Genomic DNA, 27378 nt, shown 5'->3' on the forward strand with positions numbered 1-27378 from the left:
ATATCCATTGGCCATCCAGATCCCTGATCTAACTGCACTGGACTATTTCCTGTGGTGTTATCTAAAAGGAGAAGCTTTACACCACAAAACCCAAGCACTGAACACAGTGCAAAAATGATTTCCTTTGGCAGTGTAATTAATGTTGTGTTCAACATGCTCCACAAATCAATTTTAAATGTGTCCCATCAATATGGCATACCCTGACAGATGGAACTGTTTTCACTTTCTTTGGCAACTTTCACCTGTTCTCACCCACTTATTGGACCCTGGTGTGTAATGGTGAATTTTAATTTCATCTACTGTTATAAAACATACAAACGGCAGAAGTGTTCAGTCAAATGCATTTAAACATAAATCAAGCAGAAAGCTTTTCATACCCAAAATGTAGTGAACAGTGTCTATGAGATTTTTGCACTGCAGCAAGCTCATTTATCTGTACTGGTGATTATTTAACACTATTTTGCAAGTTTTTGCGACAATAATTTGGTCTTAGTGGTTTTTTGGGCTTTCCAAGCTTGGAAAACCAGAAAGGATGTACGATCATGTTTAAATTCAGGAGCCCACTTTTCTGATGTTGAGAACAAAGAGGAAGAATTCTTGAAAGTAGAATCTAACTCTTTTTGTACATCAGTCAGGATAAACCTTTTAAAACAAAAGTACTTTATTACGACTCAAACTTCAATGTTATCAGTTTTTCAGTAAACAACTAAACTCATATATCTGAAACTTCACAACATGTCATTTAAGCAGTCATACATATCAGTCATTTGTTAATACTTATGCCATCTTTATGTTGGGTCAGGAACTTCCTGAACAACACGATAATTTTAACTCTATTTATATTTCACATAAAATTTAAATTGAATTATTTTGTTTTGACTTTTTTTGTTTTGTTTTTTTTTTTTTTAATAGAGGAGTTGAAAGTTTCTTCTGTAGCGATTGTGGTCTTGGTTTTAAGTTGAGGACATCATTACAGAAACATTTAATAAATAGACATGAAAATTTTCAAGGTGAATATCATTGTGATGTCAGTGGATGTCAGCTTGTATTTCCCAAAAAAATACTCCTTACTCATCATAAAATAAATGAACATCGAATGGAACGAAAATATTTATGTCAGGTAATGAAATTTTTATTTATTTATTTTTTTAAGATAGAAGAGGGGTATGGCATTGACTTTTATGATCATGTCTATGTCAATAGGCTTAATAACAAGTAGCTATTACTATGCTAAATAATTCCCAATGTTGTTTAATTTAAGCGATTTACAGGAGCTTTTGCCATTTTATCCTTATTTTCAGATCTTTTTCGAGTAAAGATGTTTACAAACCATTAAGCTAAAGTGGATTTTTAACTAAAACATGATTTAATTACTATAATTTTATACAAAAGTAAATGCAATTTAATTATAAAATGTTTGACAAGATTGTAATAAACTTTTTGATTGACTTCAAGAAAAGAGGTAGAAGATTTCCAGGTCGAATTAAATAACTATTTATATTCAAACCTTTAAGCTACATTTAATGGAAAATTATTTGATCATATCAGAAATGAGGTATCAGGATTTTTGCAAATATTTATGTTTTAAGGTGAATGTAATGTGATGTGCAACTAGTTCATCTAGACCAAAAACCCATATGTATGTAAATATATGTGTCATCTCTGCCTTTGGCCTTATATCTCAGGATTGACCGAACTGATTTTCTTCAAATTTGGCTTAAATATTTCTACATATGGGACGTAGATCATATTAATTTTTTTAAATTAACTAAGTGAGTGGAAATATGAAAAAATCAAGTTCAATTTTCTTCAGTGGCATTTTAGAGAAAGCTTTATTAAAGCAAATTTATTACCTACACTGCATACAAACATAATCCAAAAAAAATTTTCAAAAATCAACCTTCCCTCTTAAAATTGGATTATATTATTAGATTATTGTATATTATTGTATTGTATATTATATTATTAGATTATATTATTATATTTATTATATTATTAGATTGGATTATCTTATTAGATTTCATAAGAAAGCTATCAATTGTAATGGGTACCATGATTCGACTTCCAGAAAATTTTGACATATCTTCACGTTTCACATCTCCCAGACCCCAAAATCACCGTCAGTTCAAAAGTTTATATATATCTATATATATAAATTTCACTTTCTTGTGAACACAGGATTCAGTTTGCCACTTAAAAGATAATGTTATGAACAATTTCGCCTGAAGACCGTTAACACATTGTGGTAGATTTTAGTGCGAGGTTGGACTATATATTCATAAGTGATGAATTGAAACAATGCCTTGTTGCTTGTTGAATTGTTATTTAATTTGTAACAGTGTTAACATTTCAATAACATATAATTGAACTTAATAAAGCATATAAGACTGAATAACATATGACTTAATAACATATAAGTACAAAACTAATGTAAGCATTCATCCAAACATGTCTATCTGGACTGAATGTGCAACATGAGCGCTCTGGGTCAGATTCGAGCTCTGAATGAATAGAAGGTCACTACATCATAATGACCACTCCTTGTTGTATTGACGTAGGACATCAAAGCTTGTCGGAGAGCCCCTCGCTAGGTAGTAGCATCCGACGGCACAAGTGGAACAGAATTATAATTAACCAATTATAATTATCTTAATTATAATTTTATAAAATTATAAATTAACATACAAATAAAAAGCGTGATACATAAAATTAGTTACATATAAGTTTTAATTAAGTTAATTCAACAATGCAATGTTGATAAGAGCAAAAATTGAAAGCAAAATAAACTAACAATGAAGTTAAATAAGTATTATTGATCGCATTGAGAATGACTCATGTCATCACAATCATTTAAATTTGGAAGAACAATCAGTTTGTTAATGTTTCTTTTTATTATTGTATTATTGGTTTTTACATCTGCTAATCTAACGAGTCCAACCTTACCTGGATGTACTTGACCTATTACTAATAATTTCCACATCAGTGGAGAAGGGTTATTTTCCTTAATTATAACCACATTACCAACACAAATGTTAGCATTTAAAATTTTGGACTTTCTCTATTTCAGAGAATGTAAGTAATCATTAGACCATGTTTTCACTTTACTAATTTTTCTATAAGCTGCCACCTAGAGAGCTTATTTACATTAATGCCTGAGAAATCAGGATCAGGTAGGGAAGTTAAAAGAGCGAAAATTAAAAAATCTCCAGGAGTAAGTGGAGCTGAATCAGATGTATGCCGCCCACCATGACAGTTAAGTATTTCAAACGTGGAATTGATTTCTTCCGGTGAAAGATCTGACAATATACGATTATTTTTATTTCTTAAAGTGTAAATAAAGAGACGATAATATGAAAGTATGTCTTTCCTGTTCACTCCGTCTATTTTACCAATGTTAATTTCTCTTTCCACTTCTGAACACTTTTCTTTAATCCATTCTTCTTTCGCTAGTTTGCACTTCCTGTTTATAGCATTTCTTAATTGTCGATAGTTCCTTTTAGTTTCTTCATCACTAGCATTCTTATATTTTCTACGTTCATCCATCAGCTGCAATATATCGTCTGAAACCCAAGGTTTTCTACCACTTCCCTTTATTCCGCCTAAGTTCGCTTCTGCTGATTTAAGAATTTCCTTTTTAACATTCTCCCATTCTTCTTCTACATTTTCTACCTTATCTTTTTTACTCAGACCTCTTGTGATGTCCTCCACAAAAATCTTCTTTACCTCCTCTTCCTCAAGCTTCTCTAAATTCCACCGATTCATCTGACACCTTTTCTTCAGGTTTTTAAACCCCAATCTACATTTCATTATCACCAAATTATGGTCGCTATCAATGTCTGCTCCAGGGTAAGTTTTGCAGTCAATGAGTTGATTTCTAAATCTTTAGTTAACCATGATATAATCTATCTGATACCTTGCAGTATCGCCTGGCTTTTTCCAAGTGTATATTCCTCTATTATCATTTTTAAACTGGGCGTTGACAATTACTAAATTATACTTCGTGCAAAACTCTTAAGTCGGTCCCCTCTTTCATTCCTTTTGCCCAGCCCATATTCACCCACTATTATTCCTTCCTTGCCTTTTCCAATGCTTGCATTCTAATCTCCAACTATTATTAAATCTCCATCTCCTTTTATGTGTTTAATTGCTTCGTCAATTTCTTTATATACACACTACCTCATCATCAACATGGGTGCTTGTAGGCATGTAGACATTAACAATCATTGTCGGTTTAGGTTTTGATTTTATCCTTATTACAATAATTCTATTGCTATGCATTTTGAAATACTCTACTCTCTTCCCTATCTTCTTCTTCATTACGAAACCTACTCCTGCCTGCCCATTATTTGAAGCTGAGTTAATTATTCTAAAATCACCTGACCAAAAGTCGTTTTCCTCTTCCCACCGAACCTCACTAATTCCTACTACACCTACATTTATCCTATCCATTTCCCTCTTTAAATTTTCTAACCTACCAACCTATTTTAAACTTCTAACATTCCACGCTTTGACTCGTAGAATGTTATTTTTTAATTTTCTGGTGACCCCTTCCTTAGTAGTCCCCACCCGGAGATCCACCCGGAATTTTGGACTTTCTCTATTTCAGAGAATGTAAGTAATCATTAGACCATGTTTTCACTTTACTAATTTTTCTATAAGCTGCCACCTAGAGAGCTTATTTACATTAATGCCTGAGAAATCAGGATCAGGTAGGGAAGTTAAAAGAGCGAAAATTAAAAAATCTCCAGGAGTAAGTGGAGCTGAATCAGATGTATGCCGCCCACCATGACAGTTAAGTATTTCAAACGTGGAATTGATTTCTTCCGGTGAAAGATCTGACAATATACGATTATTTTTATTTCTTAAAGTGTAAATAAAGAGACGATAATATGAAAGTATGTCTTTCCTGTTCACTCCGTCTATTTTACCAATGTTAATTTCTCTTTCCACTTCTGAACACTTTTCTTTAATCCATTCTTCTTTCGCTAGTTTGCACTTCCTGTTTATAGCATTTCTTAATTGTCGATAGTTCCTTTTAGTTTCTTCATCACTAGCATTCTTATATTTTCTACGTTCATCCATCAGCTGCAATATATCGTCTGAAACCCAAGGTTTTCTACCACTTCCCTTTATTCCGCCTAAGTTCGCTTCTGCTGATTTAAGAATTTCCTTTTTAACATTCTCCCATTCTTCTTCTACATTTTCTACCTTATCTTTTTTACTCAGACCTCTTGTGATGTCCTCCACAAAAATCTTCTTTACCTCCTCTTCCTCAAGCTTCTCTAAATTCCACCGATTCATCTGACACCTTTTCTTCAGGTTTTTAAACCCCAATCTACATTTCATTATCACCAAATTATGGTCGCTATCAATGTCTGCTCCAGGGTAAGTTTTGCAGTCAATGAGTTGATTTCTAAATCTTTAGTTAACCATGATATAATCTATCTGATACCTTGCAGTATCGCCTGGCTTTTTCCAAGTGTATATTCCTCTATTATCATTTTTAAACTGGGCGTTGACAATTACTAAATTATACTTCGTGCAAAACTCTTAAGTCGGTCCCCTCTTTCATTCCTTTTGCCCAGCCCATATTCACCCACTATTATTCCTTCCTTGCCTTTTCCAATGCTTGCATTCTAATCTCCAACTATTATTAAATCTCCATCTCCTTTTATGTGTTTAATTGCTTCGTCAATTTCTTTATATACACACTACCTCATCATCAACATGGGTGCTTGTAGGCATGTAGACATTAACAATCATTGTCGGTTTAGGTTTTGATTTTATCCTTATTACAATAATTCTATTGCTATGCATTTTGAAATACTCTACTCTCTTCCCTATCTTCTTCTTCATTACGAAACCTACTCCTGCCTGCCCATTATTTGAAGCTGAGTTAATTATTCTAAAATCACCTGACCAAAAGTCGTTTTCCTCTTCCCACCGAACCTCACTAATTCCTACTACACCTACATTTATCCTATCCATTTCCCTCTTTAAATTTTCTAACCTACCAACCTATTTTAAACTTCTAACATTCCACGCTTTGACTCGTAGAATGTTATTTTTTAATTTTCTGGTGACCCCTTCCTTAGTAGTCCCCACCCGGAGATCCGAACAGGAAACTAGTTTACCTCCAGAATATTTTATCAAGGAAGGCGCCTCCATCATTGCTATATGAAAATGCAGAGAGCCTCATTTTCTTGGAAAAAAAAGCAGCTGTAGTTTTCCATTGCTTTCAGCTGCGCAATACGAAAGATATTTTCAACGAAATGTTTTTTGCAGAAAGATTCCTCCTTGGTTGGTAAACGATTTTCTATCTCTTCAGATCTCCAAAATGATCCTAATTGAGAGGAAAGCTGTTCGCTACTAACAAGAAATGATATTGAATTTATATTGGTTTTCTACTAGATTTAGTAGGGATTTGACCAGAGTATGAAACCAAGACAAGTTTCTTGAAGTATGGTATGATTGGAATTATGGATTAATTGAACAGGCTTAAGTAGAAAAAGATAATATTGAACTCTCAGGAGAATGTCAATTTGCTCCGGAATATTAAAATGAGGATCGGCTAGAAAAAGGTGAGAAGGAATTTTCCAGTCAGTTACGTTTACAAAATCATTAGGTAACAACAGACCTGTAATGGATGGTATTACATGACATTTCAAATTAAAATTAAAATTTTCATATCTAGAATTAATATTTAAATCAGAACTTAACTTAGATTTAGTAATGACATTGCTAATACCTGTGATTGGCATGAGAACAGGATGGGTTTGAAGCCTAAGTTTGGTGGCAAACCTTTCAGTACAAAATGAAATCATTGAAGTGGAATCAAGTAATACTCTAGTTTGGATGAAATTACCTTTTTCATTCTTAACGTTTACTATTGCTGTTGCAGGTAAAACAGACTTGTTAAATTTTGATTTTAAAGTACAATATGAACTATTAGCTGAAGGAGCTTGATTCTGCTTAGAAGATTTATTTGCTGCGTCTTGCAGCCTTTTATCTAAATGAATTAGCATATATTGCTTCAGTAAGCATTTTTTACATTTATGATTGCGTGGGCAATCTTTGATAACATGTTCTTTACTTGAAACAACAATTTTTCTTGAAACAAAGTTTTTTTTTTCATTAACATTATAACTTAAAAATTTATCTACAGTGGATGGTTGCTAGTTTTACATAATGTACACAGAATTATTTACATAAAATACATTTTTACTAGAAATATATTTTGAATAATATTTTTTGCCGCTAAATCCTACATTAGCCTTTTCATTACTTTGAATTATGTCTGTGGATTCAAGTAATTTACGTTTAGATTCTAAGAAAGACATAAGTTGTTCTAACTTAGGGAATCCATTACCTTCTAATGAATTTTCCAGTTTCTTAACATATTTAAATTTAGGTTTTGTGTAATTAACAGTATTACAATAAATTCTAAATAGTCAATATTTAGATTTTTCAATGCATTAATATTTGAATTATCATGGTTAATGAACTTAAATAAATTTTCAGAATTTTCATTTTTTAATGGTTTTAAATTAATAATTTCTAAAGCATGGTTAGCTGCAATCAGCCTTTTATTATCATAATGATCTGTAAGTAATTTTATAACAGTTTCATAATTTTCAGACGTTACTGATAAATTTTTTATTACATCAGTGCATTACCCTTTAAGAAATTTGTGAGAGTAACATTTTTCAACATTAGAAAAAACTTCTCAGTTGTGGACTAAACTATTAAAAAGATCAAAGGATTTATGCCAAGCCTTCACATCACCGTGAAAGGGCTCAATTTGTATAGGTTTTAACATAATTGGATTAGGTTTGTTAATCGCTTTAATTGCATCAGTTACTTCTGAAATGATTTTCTAATTTTTTTATGTTTTAATTTAAGTTTGTCAAAGAAATTGTCATATGTGTGTCGGTCTTGTAGTTCTTTATCTGTTACATCCTTATGTAACTCTATTTCAGATTGAACTTAAAAAAATGCCTTTTCATATTCTAATAGTTTGTTGAATTTAACAGTAAATAGGTCGTAATCATCTGATTTGGGGTTGAAGTTGTCAATAAATGTTTTCAATCTTGTTATGCTATTTTTTACAATGCCTCGTTTCATAATTAAATATTTAAATTCCATTTTTATAGAAATGATATAAACAGAGATAATATTGAATCTGAATTAAATGGAGTTATTATTTAATTGTATTAGAAAGATAAAAATTATATACAAAACAATGTTGTTAAAATATTGTCTATACATAATGTTGGATGAACTAGATGTCTTGTACGTATATAATATGATATGTCTGCCAACATCTGCCTGTGCAGGTCAATGAACAATATGAAATATGATCTGTGATCATGAGTGTGCATGCTTTGTACACTTTAACAAAGCGAATCTTACCCAAACCGGTAAGAAAGTTTACTTCTGGTACCTGCTATATCTTTATAGCCACAAACTTAACTGTATTGCAAACCATTGAAATAGTTAATCTGAATATTTCACCAATATTAATTTTGTTAATTGCACTTTTAATGTGTATACCTGTATGTTTTAAATACACTTTTTATAAATACTGCTTTGGTGACTTGATTTGACCTTATTGAAGACCCTGGATGAATGCTGTAGAGCAGCGAAGTCCATGTTGTTATTACAGCGACTTGAAGATGAAACGTTGGTTACTAGATGCAGTAGTTGATCTGGCGATGGTGTACCATGAAAGTGTGGAGTCGATCGTTGTTGAAACATGGTATCAGATGTAGCAGCAACCATGAGATGTGGTAGGTATGGCGACTTGACTATCTTCTTGATCTGGCGACATGACCATCCAGCCCAGAGGTCCATAAAACATATGTTATGAAAGATATCCCTGAAGACTATTAACACATTGTGGTAGATTTTAGAGCACTCTTGGACTGTATATTCATAGGTGATGAATTGAAACAATGCCTTGTTGCTTGTTGAATTGTTATTTAATTTGTAGTAGTCATCTTGGCATTTCAATAACATGTAATTGAACTTAATATAAAATTAATATAAGTGTTCATCCAAACACGTACATCCAGACTGAATGTGCAACACGACCGCTCTGGGTCAGATTCGAGCGCTGAATGAATAGAAGGTCGCTACATCATAATGAACACTTCTTGCAGTATTATGATATAGGACATCGCATGATCAGATTGCCTGACCAAGCTTGTTGGAGAGCCCTAGCCCTCACTAGGTAGCAGCATCTGACAGCACAAGTGGAACGGAACAGATAACATGCGATCGGAAGCATTGGAATGCCCCAGCACTAATTGCATGAACAAGAAAATACATAGTCAAAAATCAACCCAAAGCACATTTTTTGTGTAGTTTTTTGCACACATTATAAACTTGATCATGCAGACTGGTAAACTAAAATTGGCCAAATGGACCACACAAAATTCTCATCATGGGTCTGCAGGAAATAAGAAATGCTGACCAGGATGCCATGGAATCTCAAGGATATAGGCTCTACAAAGGTATAACTGGGAAGAGAGTGATGAAAAATGTTTCACAGTTTGGAACAGGCATTTCAGGTAGCCTTAAAATAATAAATTCCATATAAGAATTCAAGGCACAATCCCCAAGAATCTCATCACTCACCCTAAAAGCATTTAATAGAATGTAGTCTGTAATAAACGCCCATGCACCCACTATTAATAAAAATAACTCTCCAAAAGATCATAAACAAACAGAAAAGTTCTGGGATCTACTTGACCTGACTTGTTATTTATAGTCAATAAATAACATCCCCAAAAACCATTGTTAGACAATTAATCAAAGCGTTCAATGCTTAACCTGGCAGAGAAATACCATGACGTCATTGGAAAATGGCCTGCCCAAAAGAAACCAAACAAAAATGAACAGGGATTTGTCAATCTCTGCAGAAACCACAAACTAATCTCGAAATCGACATATTTCAAGAGAAAACCTCAAAAACTTAAAACCTGGAAACACTGGAACTAAAGGAGAATGGCAACTAGACCAAGTCTTCATGGACAAACACCACCACAAGGAGATCTACAATGTAAACATCCCCCAAGGAGTAGACGCAGGCTCAGACCAGTATGTAGTCAACATTAAAATTAAATGTACTCCCCAAAACCCTAAAACTAAAAGAAAGATGGACCCTACCCAACTAATCAAGAATGAAAATTACCAAAAAGCTACTGAAAAAATAACAATCACAGATAAACTCAAAGATCTAGTCAATAACCTTAAACAAGTTGCAGAAGAATTAATCCCAATAAAATCACATAAAAAACATCAGTGGTGGAACAGAAAATATAACAAAACCTTGGAGAAAAACTATTTCACTAATCCCAAAAATTAGATACTTTGTTTCAAAATTTAGTAAAACAAAAAAAGAAACCACCCAAACACTAAGGAGAATAAAATGACGACACCAAAAAACACACTGAAGCCAGTAGAAGAAGAATTCAATAAAACATAGTCAGAAAACTACTACAAAATCTTCAAAAATAGACTCCAAAAATGTGAACCTCCAACCCTCCTAATAAAGAATGAAACAATAAACTAGCCATGATAATAAAGGCAGTGTGGAAATGCTAGATAAATATTTCAACAAACTCCTAAATTGCGAAGAACTGACAGAACTCCTAAACTTCAACACCAACACACCCCAATAACAACCAGAAAACATCAAGTCTCCCACAATAAAAAAAGTCAACCAAGTACTGGGTGAGATGAAGGAAAAGTAAAAGACAAAGTAGCAGGAGAAGATCAGACTTTTTTAGATATCTGTTAACATGTAGGAAGATCAGCAAAATTTGCCCTTCATCAACAACTTGTTAACATCTGGGTCAAAGAACTACCAGAACACTGGATGACAGTCCTTATCTATTCGCTACACAAAAAAGGGGACAAAACAGATGTTAACAATTACAGGGGAATCTTACTGTTACTGTTACTGTTACCACATTCTGTGCTTACTATCGGTGAGCACAATGCTAGCCAGTAGATGTATGCGCTTATACATGTAATTCTAGCTGACCATGTAACACCTCCACCACATTCAGTCAGCTTTATAAGCAGGATCCCAATATTACGAGAGCATTCACTTTTGGTGGGCCACCACCAGGAGAATATCAAGAAAAAGGAAAAAAGTCCCCTGCCTGGTCCAGTCTGGGATCTTGTGGAGGATGCCAGCATCCCCACCCAAGCACCAAGACGACCAGCCTAGCATCAAGCACGCTAAGTGTGAGAAGGTGTAGCAATGAAGATGGAGCCTGACAAATGCCGTTAAAACTGCTTTGGCACTAGTGCTAGACAGCTGATGCCAACCCAACACTGTGAAGCTCTTGGAGCCACCACTACAGCAGATGCTCTAGTAAGGACCCAAATGTCACTGAGGAAGAGCTCGATCCAATTCCAATGGACAAACCGCAACTCCCATTTTACCACCTGCCTGGTCGAGCTGATTTTGCTGAATACTAGCAAGTGGACTCGACACCCTGAGGGCTGTTGAGTCCAGGCAATCTCATCAACACACTTATGGCTCTTCTCCAAAGCTACCACAAGGTGTTGCCAAATGCTATCAAAGCCATTTGGCAACAATACATAACATCTGAAAAAGGTACTGTGTACCAAAACTGTACTGTGATGGATTTTCAAAGGATTTTGATCAATTAAAGTTATTTCTTCCTCTGTTGTGGTTTATTAATTTTCACTTCATATATTTTCTGTTTCTTATTTTCCAGGTTTGTGGTAATAAATTTTATAACCGTTGTAGTTTATCATCTCATTTAGAAACTCATTCTAATAAGAAACAATTCTTTTGTCCAATTTGTTGTCGTGTTTTAAAAACTAAAGAAAAATTAACATTACATATTAGAACTCACACTGGTAAGTTATTCGTTTTTATTAAGGAAGTGGTAAGATTTTTGTGTTCCAATGTAATTTGTATTTATGGTTTTTCTTGTAACGTCTATTGTAAACTTTTTTTTTTATAAACTCTTTCTCATCTTCCAGTTTTTCTTTTTTCTGTTTGTTGTTGCTTTTTCCCAGAGCACATAGCCTAAACAAAGCAATAAATTTTGGTTTTGTAGTATGCAAATCCGAAATAACTTCCTCTCTTTCATCTAACACATTCACTGCTGGTTTTTCATGTCGTTATTAACCATGCTGATTTTTTTTTTTGTTTTTAACTCACTTAAGTATAGTAGTTATCAACAATGTCTTGGAATATAAAACGTTTGAAAAACCCAAAAAACATGGCCACATGGTGTGCATGGGAGATGAAAAAGCATTGGATTTATACCATCAGAACACTCATTTGTGTGTGGTTAAACATGTTCATACTGGCAGTTTTAGTTTTCTAATTTTTTAATTAGATATTCATAATTTATTTTAAGTTAGTGGATCTTTTTTGTCTTAAATTTATGTGTAGTAAATCCTCAATTTCTGTATATCAATAATTGATTTAAAATTTTTTACTTTACTTTTATATCAAACTAATGTATAGATTATTTTTATCTGATTTCATAAACCTGTTTACATAACTCCTCTGAATCTTTTAGAATAAATTGGACAAACAAGTAAATTAACTATACTATGTATGTTTTAAACACTTGAATGAAATAGTATGTTGTATATTTTAATGTTTAATTTTATTAACATTCTTTTGAATAAAAACATTTATATATAAAATGTTTATATATAAAAATATTAAGGTAAATTATTTATTATATAAATATAATGTAACATTTGTGATATACTACATACAATGTCAAATCAGCAGTAACCTGCTGACACCTAGAGATAGAAAAGCTGCTGTACTACCATCATACATATGTGCATGATCAGCAGGTTGCATTTATGCATAGAGCACATGCCTGCTAGTGCTCAGTACTGAATGTATATCTTCATTATTATTATTCTCCCATTTCATTAAAAATTTTCTTCTTACTAATACTGTATGAATTTTATTTTGAAACAATCTTTCTCTGATTTTCCATTTCTTTTTGACAGTCATTCTTGTTCTCTATATAGATGGATTTTTATTCACAAAAATAATGCTGTTATGACCTTGTGCGTGCACGCGTGTTTGTGTGTGTGTGTGTGTTTGTTTTGTTATAAATGTGGCACAGACAGATTTTCTTAATTTTTTATTCACTCCATCTAAATTTAAACAATTATTATCTTGTGCCACTAGTTTTGCTGTTATTAAGATCGGTATATTTATCAGCTACTCAGCAACCTCGTCGTATCTTGCACAAAATTACTGTCGCCTAAAAATTCTTTTTGGAAACAAGTGAGCATCATCAGAGGCTACATTGTACCTGTAATTTGGGTATTTGAATATTATTTTAGTTCTTGAGCTAAATGCAGGTGAGCTATTGTGAAGCAAAATAAATGATATCACATAAAAATAGATGCATCATTTTATTCAATGTTGTTTAATAGATATAGTAATAGTAATTTCTGCAGTAAGTTTATAAATTTTATTCACCCTTTTGACATGAAATCAACAAGTAATAGGGTTTTTTAGTTGCAGAAACTATTCACAATTATTTTCTGTAGATTAGAGTTAAATTAAATAAATAAGAAATTCTCTGCTCTCTGGCTTTATTTCAGAGAAGAAATGTTAGTGTCGCTTATTCTTCTCAGCTTCAGAAAATAGAAACTATTTGCCATAAATTATTTTTATAACCATGATGTTACAGTTTTATGTTATGGAGGTTATATATATGTGAAAGTGACCCTTATAATCCGTAACCCATTAACAATGAATTGTTATCCTTAACGTTTTCATTGTTATGTTTTACTTGAAATCTTCAATCACAAGAAAGAATTGACCAGAATAAGTTTTGGTATCAGCATTCAGCTTTCCTTCATTAGATATAATTGATCTTACTCATTGAATTCTTACATAACTTTATCAACATACACTTTTATATATTAAACAAAATGGTCTTCAGAATAATTAGTGTTCATGTTAGCAGAAGTCTTCATTGCCTTCTTCATTTACATTGAATGAAGAAGGCAATGTCTTCATTGTCTTCTTCATTTATCTTGATCTACAGATACACAAGGCAGTAATTAACATAGTGAACAATATATCACAGAAATCAGCACTTGAGTAATTTCATATTTGATCACAGCCATAAAAAGTGAAGAACAAAAGGTAGAACAAAAAAGTAAATGTGTTCACATTTTTGTGAAATATTTGTATCACATCAGTAGAGGAAATATTTGTTTATTAATTTCTACTAGCAAACTTTTCTACCATCTAAAAATTGGATCACACTTCAAATTTCACATTTTTCAGGAGTCTCTTTTTTCATATTTAAAATACTGAGGAAACCAGTAATATTATATTAACAGTCAAAAAACCTAGCTCAGACTGGACTAATAAATTTTAGTAGTTATTTATCAACAATGTTAATAAATTCAAAATTCCATATTCCAAATTCAAATAAAGATCCATTGTTATTTAATAGCAATGGATCAGTGAACCAGTTCAGTTTAGTGATCAGTGAACAGTTTGACTGCTGCTTGGAGGAAGTTTTAGAGTCACTATAATTTAGGATGTCATTATCATGTTCCATCTTCTCATGTTCAAATTCTCAACCCATTTTTGACCACATGTGTTGAGAATTTTGAGGAGATGGGTTCAGCTTTAAAGAAGAAACAGTTAGGAGCCCCTTGAACTAGGCAAACCCCAGAGAATATTGAAGCTGTTCAGGTTTTGTTCACAAGAAGCCTTCAATGTCCTGCTCTTAAACACCCATCAGTTTTGCACCTCAACTCAACAACTGTTCAACAAATACTCTACTCAGAGTTACAATCAACAATTCACTCAACCAACAGCAGTCGCGTAGTTGAAAACCAGAATTCAAGAACTTTGCAAGATGACATGTAGAGCAGTCAATTTTTTTAATATTGCATTAATATAATATTGATAATATATAAAATATACTTATTAATTTTTTTAGGTGAACGACCATTTTCATGCACAATTTGTGGAAAATCATTTATTGCTAAATCAAAATTAGAAGAACATTCTAGACGACATCGTGGTGAAAAGAGGCATAAATGTAGTAATTGTGGGAAATTATATGCCAATGGTTTTGATCTCAAACAACATATAAAGTAAGAAATTCCTTTAAATTATCTTCATTAAACGTTTTTTATTTAAAAGTAAAGTAATAATCTGATTTAGCTTATATCCAATGTTTTTGTAATCGCTCAATTTTTATCAGTTGATTAATTTTTGGTTATTTTTTGAAACATCTACTTATAAAAACTTTAGACCTACTAGAGTGGTGAGTTCTGAAATGTATTTCAGGCTAGAAACTTAAGAAGCTTTTTTAATCATCAAGTGGCATTAATACTTATTCAAAAATGTGAAGTGAGACCATAAAATATTTTGTGCTAACCAAATTTCATACTTAAGACAGGATAATACGTAAATAAAATTAAAAGCAAGGAAAAGTAAAAAGAACATATTATTTTAATATACGAGGGCTATTCAGAAAGTAAGGAACGTTTCCACCTGACGCCGCCAGGCGCATGCCAATCGTGTATATATATTAGTGTGTTCGTGCTCGGCAGCTCAGTCAGCGTCCAGCCGTGACAACGGAATCATCTCCGCACTGCCTGTTTTTTTATATACAAATTTGAAATGTGTGCTGCAATCGAAAATCCCGCCAGTTGTGAGGTGCGGTCTATGATTCATTTTTTGTTGGCAAAAAACTTAAAACCAATAGAAATTCATCAGGAACTGTGTGAAGTGTACAGGAACAATGTAATGAGTGAAACTTCTGTTAGTAAGTAGTGCATTCAGTTTAAAAATGGCCGAACAAACGTTCACGATAAAGAGAAGAGTGGACATCCGAGCATTGTGACTGACGATCTGGTCTCCAAAGTTGACGAAAAGATTCGTGAAAACCGCCGTTTCACAATAACTGAGCTTTCTCTATGTTTCCCCTAAGTTTCATGGATTTTATTGTTTGAAATTGTTTCACAGAAGCTAGGCTACCATAAATTTTGTGCAAGATGGGTGCCATAAACATATCACTGAGTGGTTGAGATCACAGGTGGCAGAATTCTAGGACACAGGAATTTCAAAGCTTGTCCACCGCTATGATAAGTGCCTAAATTTGTATGGTGATTATGTTGAAAAGTAGTATTTTAGTCCCTCTTTCACATGTATATAATAAAAAGTTTTTCTTGTACTTGGTTTTTTAAAATTGCAAAACGTTCCTTACTTTCTGAATAGCCCTTGTATAGTGTAATAAAATATATATTTAATATTTGTGTGTACTTATACTTGAAAATGCATATTTATTACTGCTAATATTATCAGCATAATTAGATTCTGAATGTTAAATTGTTGCACATTTTCGATTTGACAAAGGATATTGAGAGATAACGTATGTTAAAATTTTACTAATGCTATTTATTTACTCATTAGTATCTAAACGTCACAAACGATAATACTGATTCTACTTTGAAATTTACAATAAAAAGTAAAAATTTATACAAAGTTAAGAAATGAGTATTGCAATGAGATTGCAATTATAAAATCAATATTAAACTTTATACAAGCATTATTTACTTCTACTATTTATAAAGGTAACTAGTTTATACTTTTAACAATAGTAACACCTTGTCACAGTGAACTCATTGAACAGCTTCACATACTTGAACACAGACTAGACAACTGTCACAATCAGAATACAAAACAATACAATAAAGAAGTGTGTTACACCAAAGATTGTAACTGTTTTTTCATACTACCTTCTAAGGTTTCAAATCATGTTGTCTGAACCTTCGATACTATTCTAAAAATTCTTAAATGCTTATGAAAAAAACAATATTAGTAAGAAATAAGTTCACAATATTTATGAGTAAAAAAAAAAAAAAAAATATTATTAAGAAGTATGTGAATAAATTAATGTTTTTTTAAATAATTATATCCTGCTGCTAGGATGGAATTTGCTAGACTATTTAATAATATTGAAAAAAAAATTCATGTTAGGATCAAGAGTTATGACTAGGAAATACAAAAAAGTGAGATATATAATCTTATATCTTTCGTATTTGTAATTTACTTTTTACTTACATTCTATATAACATTATATGCAGTTTTGTTTATTATAAATTTAATTTGTATGTGTTGTATGTTATTTTACAACAATTTTTAATAGGTATATTTACTGTATTACCAAGGGTGGTTTGATTTTTTGTGACTAGTGGTATATAATAATAAATTAGTTTCTGTTTAGTGGATTTTATTAATTACTGCACATAAAAAATTTTTATCAATGTTGCTAATGACTTTCTCAAGCTAAATGTTCAAGATGCTTGGATCAATGGCCTGCCTGGGCCACTTGATTTTTTGTCTTGTTCAGTTTTATGCTAAAAAGACAAACTGGTGGAATTTTTCATCAATCTCATTTTATGTGAGAAAGACAATTTTGTGAAATTTATCAAATTTTTAGTTATCATGGCAAACATGGAGTCTTGCTTATGTAGAGGTTATGTTTGTTATTGTTTAAAGTTGCATGTAATATCGCAATTAATATTAAGATGGTAAACAAGAATAATTATTATTTTGAACTTAACGACTGTTTATTTTTTATTTTCAGATAACATTTAATCATGTTTGTGCAACATAAATACTATTCATTTGTTATTGTTTTGGGTTGGCTGTAAAAATCATAGTTTATTCGGAGTGAAAAATAATGATTTTATTTATATAGTTTTTTGCAATACTGTATTTATTGGTGTGTTCCATAGTTCATGGATGAGATGGGAACATTATGCACTTATTGTTTTTAATCGTTTGTGATGTTAATAAGTAACACTATACTTATTTCATCTTTGTGCTTTGTTTTCTTTTTTTTTCGTTTGCTTTGTTAATACTTATTAGCAAGTTGCTATAATACACCACTCATTTTATGTACTTCGAACACCAAGCAAATTTGATTGGAAAGTTAGGAATGTTCAGTGTGATAGTGGTTTGTGTACAGACAGTTCTGATCTAAATTTTGATGGTACTGATGGTCAAAGTTACCCCAGACATTGTCATTGCCATTTGGGGAAACGTCATGACCATTCTTAAACACAAGCAATACAAATAGTGAAGATGAAGTTACTGAATGTCCAACAAAATGCGACCAATGACTAGACCTAGAAAAGTTTTGAGTGATGATTCTGAACTGGATGATAGCATAAGTGATGATGACATTGATTTTGACATTTGACCATAATTTTAGTTTATTATGAAAGATCTGTCACTTTGCAAAAATTATTTAAAAAAGAAACTAACAGATATGCTAGTGATACCATAGCATCAGAAGGAGAGATTATCTCTCCTTCTAGTACATTCAGTTCTTGAAAACCAGTGACAGTTAATGATATTCTTACCTTTATTGTTGTTATTCTAAGCATGGGTCTCATAAAAAAAAACCAACATTAAAATCTTACTGGTCTACATTATCTTCTCAGAACGCTCCCTGATTCCGTAAGATGTTTGTTTGAACATGTTTTGAATAAATTCTAACTTTTTCCTAATGATAATAATAATTTTACCAAAACCCAATGAAGTATGATATGATTCTTGTCAAAAATTTCAATCTATAGACTAGAATCTAACTGGTACTAAGAATCACTCGCAGTTAATGCAGTAATATTTCCAAACAAACACCATCAAGCTTATGGTTGCATTGCAATTACATTTCTAAGTATTGCATGAACTTTTTTGTAACAAAGGATCTAGACTTGAAGACAGTAAAGGTGAGATTAAGAAAAATCAGAAAAAATCACCTTGCTTTTCATGTAATAAAAAACTTGATTTTTTTAATTAATTGAACAAAGGGTATAATTTGTTTTGTGATAACTTTTCCCTTCCCTTAGAGGAATTTTTATGTACAAGAAAAACTATTTTACTGGAACTGATAACTGTCCTGCTATTATCCATTAGTAACAAAACTTGAGGATGAAGTATCTAAAGGATATGGCAGAGAGACCATAAATGAAAAACCTTGAATTGTGTTAGAGTTCAACAATGTATGGGTGGAATAGATCAGTTCAATATGATGTTCTGCTACCTGGATGAGCGTAGGACTTGACTGCATTTGTTTTACACAAGGAAAATTGTGCCAAAAAAATTTAAAAGAGATGTCAAGATACCAGTTTATTGTATCCTTAGTTGAGGAAGTGGCAACATGTTGGTTTCAAGAACAGCAACGTGCAGAGTCTATTGTAACTTGTACTCAGCCTATTGGAGGTGATGGTGACAACTGTGAAGAGGCTAAAACAGTAAGATCATCAAGAAAATAAGAAAAACCTAATACTGTTAGTTCCTCTAAAGGTAAAAGAGAAATCAGGAGAGTTTGTGCGTGAAGGCTGCCATGGAATATCTGTGTACAAGTAGTTAATTAGAAAATGTGTAAAAAAGTTTACATAAGACGTTGACTTCTTTTTTTAATAATGTAAACATGAACTGTTCTTTTATTAACATTCTTGTTGCTTTTATGAAAGGTTCTGCTATATTGATGTTAATTAGTTAATTTTATTATTCATATTAATCTAAATTAGTATAAGCTTCTACTAAAGATTACAAAAAAAAAGTAATTTTACATTGACTAAAATTTATCAATTTCTTGTGCCAAAAAGAGTTGAGACTATTGTTTTATTTGTAGGCACAGCACTGCCATTATTCACATGGATAATTATGGTGAACTGTGATACAGATCATTTCAATAAACTAAATCTTGCACTGAACTTTCTACTGCATTGTCATGATAATTATATTTGCCAACCAGATATGCAATGAAGGTCACACAGTTGTGCCAACCGTGATGAATATTTGTGATGAAAACGAACATAAATATGAAAACCAGATGCTTTTAACCGATTCAATTATTTCATTACGATTTCTTCGGAACCAAAGTGTTCCAAACACCCTGTTCCAAATAAACACTGCGTATTTTTATTTATGGAGCATTGATTACTTTTTTCAAGAAAAAACCAACTTTTTGAAAAAACTTTATTAAAGCAAATTTGTTACCTACTCTGTATATATAAAAAAATCCACTACATACATAAATAATAAAAAAAAAAACTTTAAAAAAACCTCCACCTTAAAATGTACATCATAGGAATCACTATCAAAACATTTCTACATTCAAAAATTATAAACCCCATACCTTAAAACAGAAAATATTTTTGGAAAACTTTTACATTGTTTTATTAAAAAAGATTAATTAAGAGTTAACTTAAATTGTTTAAAGTTTAAGTATTTTGGTTCCTATAATATATATACCCTGGGCCCAAATTAAGAAGTGATTTTTCTTTTTGTTTTCATTACTATCAAAAAAGTTATACTTTGTTTTTAATATTTTTAGACAATTTTTTTTGTTGTTATGGATTACGTTTTTATATAAAAACATACAAACATTTAAAAAAATGTTTTTTAAATGTCCAAAAAACTTTTTAAAAAAATTTGGGTAAACTTTGATTATGTAAAATAGGTCTTTTAATGATTGAATTGCAGACTTCTTGTTTTTGCAATTATAAATTATTTTGGTTTTATAAAGAAAAAGCTGTACAAGGTATTATATAATTTAACTGGCACAGCCAGGAAAGTCATGCAATACTTTGTCAGCTTCTATGTATATTTAATTTAAGAATGTATATATGAGTATTTTTATAATTTTTTTTTGTTGTAGGAAATGTAATCCAAAACCAGGAGAAACAAAAGAACAAATTCAAAATGAAAATAGTATCATATTAGAGACTAATAAATTAACTACAACAAAAAAAGGAAACGATGATATAACTCTGCAACAAAATAACAAGACACATAAATCACATGTACAAATATTACCAAATAATCAACAATCAACAAATATAGTGCCAAAAACTATTAGTAGAAAAGAAAACAATAATAATACAGATAATATATCAAATTCAGTTCAAAATAACAGTAGTAATAATGGAAGCACAAGTAATTCTAATTCTTCTAGTGGTTCTGGTATGATAATACAAGTAGATAACAATGGTAGAGTTATCCCGCTGCAAGCAACTGCTGTTCATGTTGTTGATTATGTACCTTATTATCCATCGCCTGAGCCTTTACATATTGTAATGCCACCTCAAACATTAGTTCTTACTGGTTATGATAATGTCACATATTAACAGACTTATTTTTAATTTTTTATTCAAGGATGTTCACCAAATTAACTCTGAGAAGAATTATCTCAAGAGGTTTTCATAGTAATTGGTCCAATCTTGGGTTTTATATCGGTTGTAATATTTTTAAATGAAGAATATTGAAGAAAATAAAAGGTAATTTCAGTTTTATACTTGTTGAATGGCTCTGTTTAAAATAAAACCCAACTATCAATTAATAAAAGTAGCATCTTTTTACAGATGTAGATGGCTGGCTGGAATATAGATAACAGTTCTTGGTTTATTCGTTGAGTTAGCAAACCAAACCAAACACACAAGCACTGTTTTTCCAAGGACATTGACATTACTGAGTAATGACTATGCAGAGAAAGTATTTCCACTATTTGTTTTTGTAAATTAGTAGCTACTTAAATAGTAGGGTGCAGCATTTATCATTACAGATATTAAATTGGCAACATTACTTGTTAGATTATAGGTGGGATGAAAACTAATTGAAATCTGTTGGAGACATTAACTAAACTAATTTGTTATTTTATTCAATGTCTTGCCCCGGTTATGATTATATCAAATGTAAAGAAGTATAAATGCCATTAATTTTATTTACTTTCTATGATAGTAATAATAACTATGACATATGGTTTAATGCTGATATAGTTTTTGCAATGAAAAAACTGGTATGGTATTTTGTTACTCTCAGTAATTGTTAACAATGAATAGATCATGAATGAATTCTACAAACAATTTGTTTTGGAGACTAATATAAATAACAGGGTTGAATATTAAGTTATTAGCCTTTACTTTCATCTTAATTTAAGCATAAGATTCAAAACTACTGATATGGGACGCTTACAAATCAACACTGACTCCATCAGTGTTGATGGCCCTACTTTTTTAGAGTGATGGATAGTGCCTTCAGTTCCTGCCTACTCCAGAGTCAATCAGTTACGCATTCCTTACATTTCCACAGATTATCAGACTGATTCAGAAATTGAAAATATTTTGGCACATGTTTTATACTGGAAATGGGAACGAGATTTTAACTGAATTTAACTTTAGATACCATACTAGTTCTAAACAAATGAGACATTGAGTTTCAAAACTGCCTATATCCACCATAAATGATTTTTGGGTTGGGAAATTACAAAAAAACCTCCTCATAATGTTGCAAAAGTATTTTATTGTGTTTAGCTTTTTTATTACTTAAAAAATTGCCTAAGAATTCTCAAAACGTAAATAGAAAATGTTTTAGTATTCAATTGTGTGAGATATTTACAAAAGTATTTTGGATAAGGATAGTTCTACCACAAACTTATGGAAAAGGATAGTTCTGCAGCAACAACTACTGACTCCATTTTCATCTTTTTAAATTATTTTATTATCAAAATTATATAGTTACTAGTCAGTCAAAAAAAAAACTATGTATGAACATTTTTTTTTATTAACAAAATTTTTAAAAGAGTTCAAATTAAAGATAGACACATTACAAATAACTTTGAACAAAAATTAGCTATGGTACAAAGTAGAACAACTTAAAGACAACAGTACCTTAAGAAGGGGAAAATATGATATATTACACAACTAAATAATCCATGTCTTTAGGGCTATTATTTCTTCATTTTGCTGATAATCAATCACACTTTTGTAGTAGTAACTAAAGTCATCAATACTTCTCCAGTTGTGTCCAAAGTGTTTACTCAGAAGTTTGTGTACATTATTTAACTTGGTTTGTTTAACAGGAATTTTACTTTGTAATTGAAGTAATTTAAGACTACTTAGAGACTTTCCTCGCTTAAGCACAGATATAGCAACTTCAGTGTCAGCCTTTTAGATAGTTTCGCTTGCGACTAAAACATTGCTTTTTTTATTTTTTGATAAAATTATTTTCTTGCTTAAAGAAAATTTTAAATGGCATTTTAAAACCTGGCATTTTTCCAGTCCATTAAAGGAATATCTGAGCCTAGTCTCATTGCAGAACCAAATTTTATAAAAATATCATTATACTTTTCAGGACTGATAATATTTTCTGTAAGTTTTATGATCTTTTCGATCCTGCTAAACACCCTGTCTGGTGGCAGAAACGAATGTCTCGCTACTGGGAATATACTATACTTCTATTTGCTGTACATTGTTTAAAATACATCCAGCTAACTATTTCACTAATGTACCAATGAGAATTGAATTTTTGTTTTGACCTGGACAAAAGTTGCCCCTGCAAAAAGTTAAATATCTTTATGTCGTTCAGGCTGACGCTATTAAGTAAATCAAAAACAACAGACACAATCTCATTGGCCCCCTTTGTATCATTCACTTTCCAACCACAAGTAAATAGTAAACAGTAAATTGTACTGGTACAGTTGTCAGTAAATATGCCAACTGGTCTGGAACTTTCAGGAGTACTACATTTTTTTGACAGTCGAACATTAAAACACAAGACATACTCCATTATTTTCTTCCTTTAATGAGTTGTAAAAAGCTTCGGCTTTTAATTTATTGTACTCTAAATTTCAGAATTAATTCATTTTTATTACTGCTAAACATAGGTTTACTAATCTGAGAAGAAAATTGTATGCAAGTAGAACATTTGTCTGTTTGTGGCAACTTAAAAACTGATATTGAAATTGTAAACAAAAAGGTCACTGAATTACTTTTAAAACAGCATCATGACTGTGATTGTATGTAAGCCACAACTGCCTAATGCTTAAGAAAGAAGGGAGATATAGCTGTGTGGTTTTTTATTAATGAGATTCAACTGGCCTTAATGTTTTCATAAATTCAATTACAGATTCTAAACATTTTTTATATACTTTTGACCTTCTGTCTCCTCCTCTATTTTCTTGTGGTAAATGAACATGTTTTAAAAGTACTGACAAAAAACTGACATACCTGTACTGATCCCCTTTTGGTTGAATAAAATGCTTATTAGCATACATTTTTCTAAAACTGTTGGGTACTTTTGCTCAAGACTTCTGGTTCGGCATGCACTGAGAAGTAATCTTCAAAATAAAGGTATCTTGGGCTATTTTATCAGAACACTTATAAAAAGACTGATGGAACCACCTGATGTCTTGCATACGAATTGTCGTACGTTTAAAGGTTTTTTGTAAGATGGCCACATGCTGTTCTACTCGATAGTCTTAGATTTATACCTGAAAAAATCAATAATTAGTATCCAGGTATTAGGGGAAGTTCACTAGAATGTAATAAAAAATATAAAATGGTTATTTTTAAATGTAATATTGAAGTACTGAAATTTATTCTATGTAATTATGAAAAATAATTTACAATAGTTACCTATCAGGTTTGCTTTTTCTATTTTCCATGTATGAACTTGTCTTTTTACTTTTCTACTTTTTCAATCTGTAACACATTCAATTATTATATATTTCTCCATCCTACAATCTTTTCTTAAAGTAATATATTATTTTTATCAAAATCTGAAACCAAAATTCTAAACTGAGTAATAAAACTGCCTATGTGAAAAAGAAGATTTGAAATAAAATATAAAAAATCCAGTATGGAGAACATGGTAAACTATACTTTTGCTACAAATTACGTGACATGGAAAAGAAGTTTGTTGCAACCATGTGGAAGAATAAGGAAAGTTTTGAAAACATAGTCAATTTTTACATATGTTATAAATTAGGAAAACTATAATTTTGGAACATAATTTCTGCTGTAACAGATTTAGAGAAGCATGCTGAATCATAACCCATGGTTGTCTATTTTTTCTAATTTTTGGATAAGTACAGTTTTGAAATTCAATACTTAAGATAGATTATGTTTAACAATCTTCCTAGAAATATTCTAGGATTGCAATTGTTATTTATGTTTGATTAAATAAGGAATTTGTTGATTTCTAAGTAAACTTTTATTGATTGAATTAAATACATAATACTGTATGATGATAAGAGTTATAATGCATTAAATTAATTATGCATTTACTTATGACAAGATTTGATTTTTTTGATAGTTGTAACATATCAAGATTGTATTAGCATTAATTAAAGATGTTCACCTTACGAATTACTAAGAATGAAAATTATTGCATGCTACAATAATGAGAAAAGAATAAGCAGCTGATAGCAAAAGCCAAATGATCATAGGGCATAATGCCCTATTGAATAATAAGAAAATTAATGCTACATCTTACAAAATTTTAAATTAATAGTTCTTAACAGTATCAGTACTTTCAAACATGTCTTACTCGATTGCTAAATTCCTAACGAATATTTAAATGTTATCTGTATTATTTATTTTTTAATTAATTCTAATACAAGAATTACATTTTTTATTATTAAAATATAAATTGATGTTTACCATTGTAGTTTGTGATACAATTTTTGTTAATAACTCTGTTAAGCATTTTATTTATTGTTTTATTTTATAATAATCAAGTAGATGATGTAATAAACTTTTTTGTTTTTATTTAATGTAATACTGTTAAATGAACTTTATTTAAACCTCTTAGTTAAAATAATTCAGTAAGTAAAACTACATAGTAGTAATTAAAGAAAAATTATTATTTACTTTTAGTTAAATCTCTTAGTTATAATTATTACATTTGTCTTTTCTACAGCACCTAATCACAGTTTGTACTGCCAATAATTTTTTTATTTTACTTTATCCTTAATTAGTTTTGTAATTGTTTTATGTTATCTATGAGGAGGGATAGATATTAACAGTTTCACAATCTAAGTAACAAACAAGTATATATTTTTAATAAATAAGTTAAGTTTATATTTCAATTAAAAGTAATCCAGTTGAAGTACATAGAGCTCTCACACAATCAGAAGGAAATGCAGCAGAATATTTTTATGTACTAATGTAAATCTGTACCTAAAAATTCTAGTCGATTAATCGTTACTCATCAAGATTAATGTCATTTCTGTATTATCGTTTGAGTTTTTATTCCACTGCTAAACACTTAACAGGTTGATGGATGTCACTAATATCAATGTTTAAAGAATCGTGCTGTAACAAGTTAAGGTTTTTTTTGTTGCATTTTATTATGCGAGACAATGTTCACTGTAAAACTTTTAAATATATAATTTCTGACAACTGAAATCAACTTTCTATTTTACTTATCAAAATTTATTATAATTGGTATGGGAGAAATAGTATACAGTACCCATAGACAACTGATTTATATGAGAGTAAATCAGTCTTAGATGTTTCTAAGAATATTATAAAAATGTAATGTGCCTTAATAAAAATTAATTCCATCTCAGAATTTTGAAAAGCAAAAGTTGACAAAAAAAAATGATCCCATCATCAAAAAGGGCCTTCAAAAGGGCCATCAAAAAGGGCTTCACAACTTTAAAACCATATAAAAAGTTATTTAGATAACTTAGTCCTCAACTGAATCTGTAAGTTTCATTTCATAGCAAAACACAAAGTGGCTCACAAAGTTTATTTGTACTGAATTTGGCCACCAGCATTCATCACTGTTGCTAAAAATGGATACGTTTACTGATGTGGAATGTGCTCGCTGTGTGTTTTGGTCTCACAATTTGCAGTTTGCAGTCAGCAACTACAGTTTAACATAATTTTCATAGTGAGTACAGTAGGAAGCCTCTTAGTAGGCATACAGTTTACTCTTTGTACCAAACCTTTGCTGAGACAGGTTGTTCTATAAAACATCAACTCAATGTGCATTTGAAGCCATTCAAACTAATCATGGTTCAACACATTACAGTTGGTGACAAGTTTTCTCAGCTGTGTGGAAATGATAGATAAAATTGCAGACAATGATACATTTTTAGTGATGAGTCAATGTTTCACATCAGTGGGGCAAGGTGAACACCCATAATTGCTGAATATGGGGTCATGAAAACCCTCTAGAAGCATTGCAGCGCATTGTAATAGCCCTAAGGTCAATGTTTTTTGTACCCTAAGCAAAGACTATATGGCCTGTTCTTACAGGAGGCAATCATAAACAGTGTCATTTTTCTGTACAAAATCTTCTAATTCCTCAGTTAGAAGATGATGCCCATAATGGATGCCATTACTATCAGCAAGACGAGGCACCAGCTCACTACTGCCCAGAAGTCCAAGATTTTCTTGATGCTCAATTCCCAAGTCAGTGGAATCCAATTGCATTGTCACTCACTCCTCAGATTTTGACCTTACTAAAGTTTTTCTTGTGTGTAGTTTCATTAAAGATCAGGTTTATGTACC

General features: G+C 31.1%; 1 protein-coding gene across 1 annotated transcript in view; it reads left to right on the top strand.

Moving 5' to 3' along the window:
- Positions 1-25541, top strand: part of LOC142322224 (uncharacterized) — a 47224-nt gene extending 21683 nt beyond the window's left edge. Inside the window, exons 8-11 of the mRNA XM_075361047.1 lie at positions 913-1120; positions 11757-11901; positions 14994-15150; positions 20739-25541. Of these exons, the coding sequence (XP_075217162.1) occupies positions 913-1120; positions 11757-11901; positions 14994-15150; positions 20739-21207 (979 nt within the window). The 3' untranslated portion in view covers positions 21208-25541. The remainder of the gene's footprint in view (positions 1-912; positions 1121-11756; positions 11902-14993; positions 15151-20738) is intronic.
- The last annotated feature ends 1837 nt before the right edge of the window (positions 25542-27378 follow it).

The sequence above is a fragment of the Lycorma delicatula genome, chromosome 3 (assembly GCF_047948215.1).
Source record: "Lycorma delicatula isolate Av1 chromosome 3, ASM4794821v1, whole genome shotgun sequence".
NCBI lineage: Eukaryota > Metazoa > Arthropoda > Insecta > Hemiptera > Fulgoridae > Lycorma > Lycorma delicatula.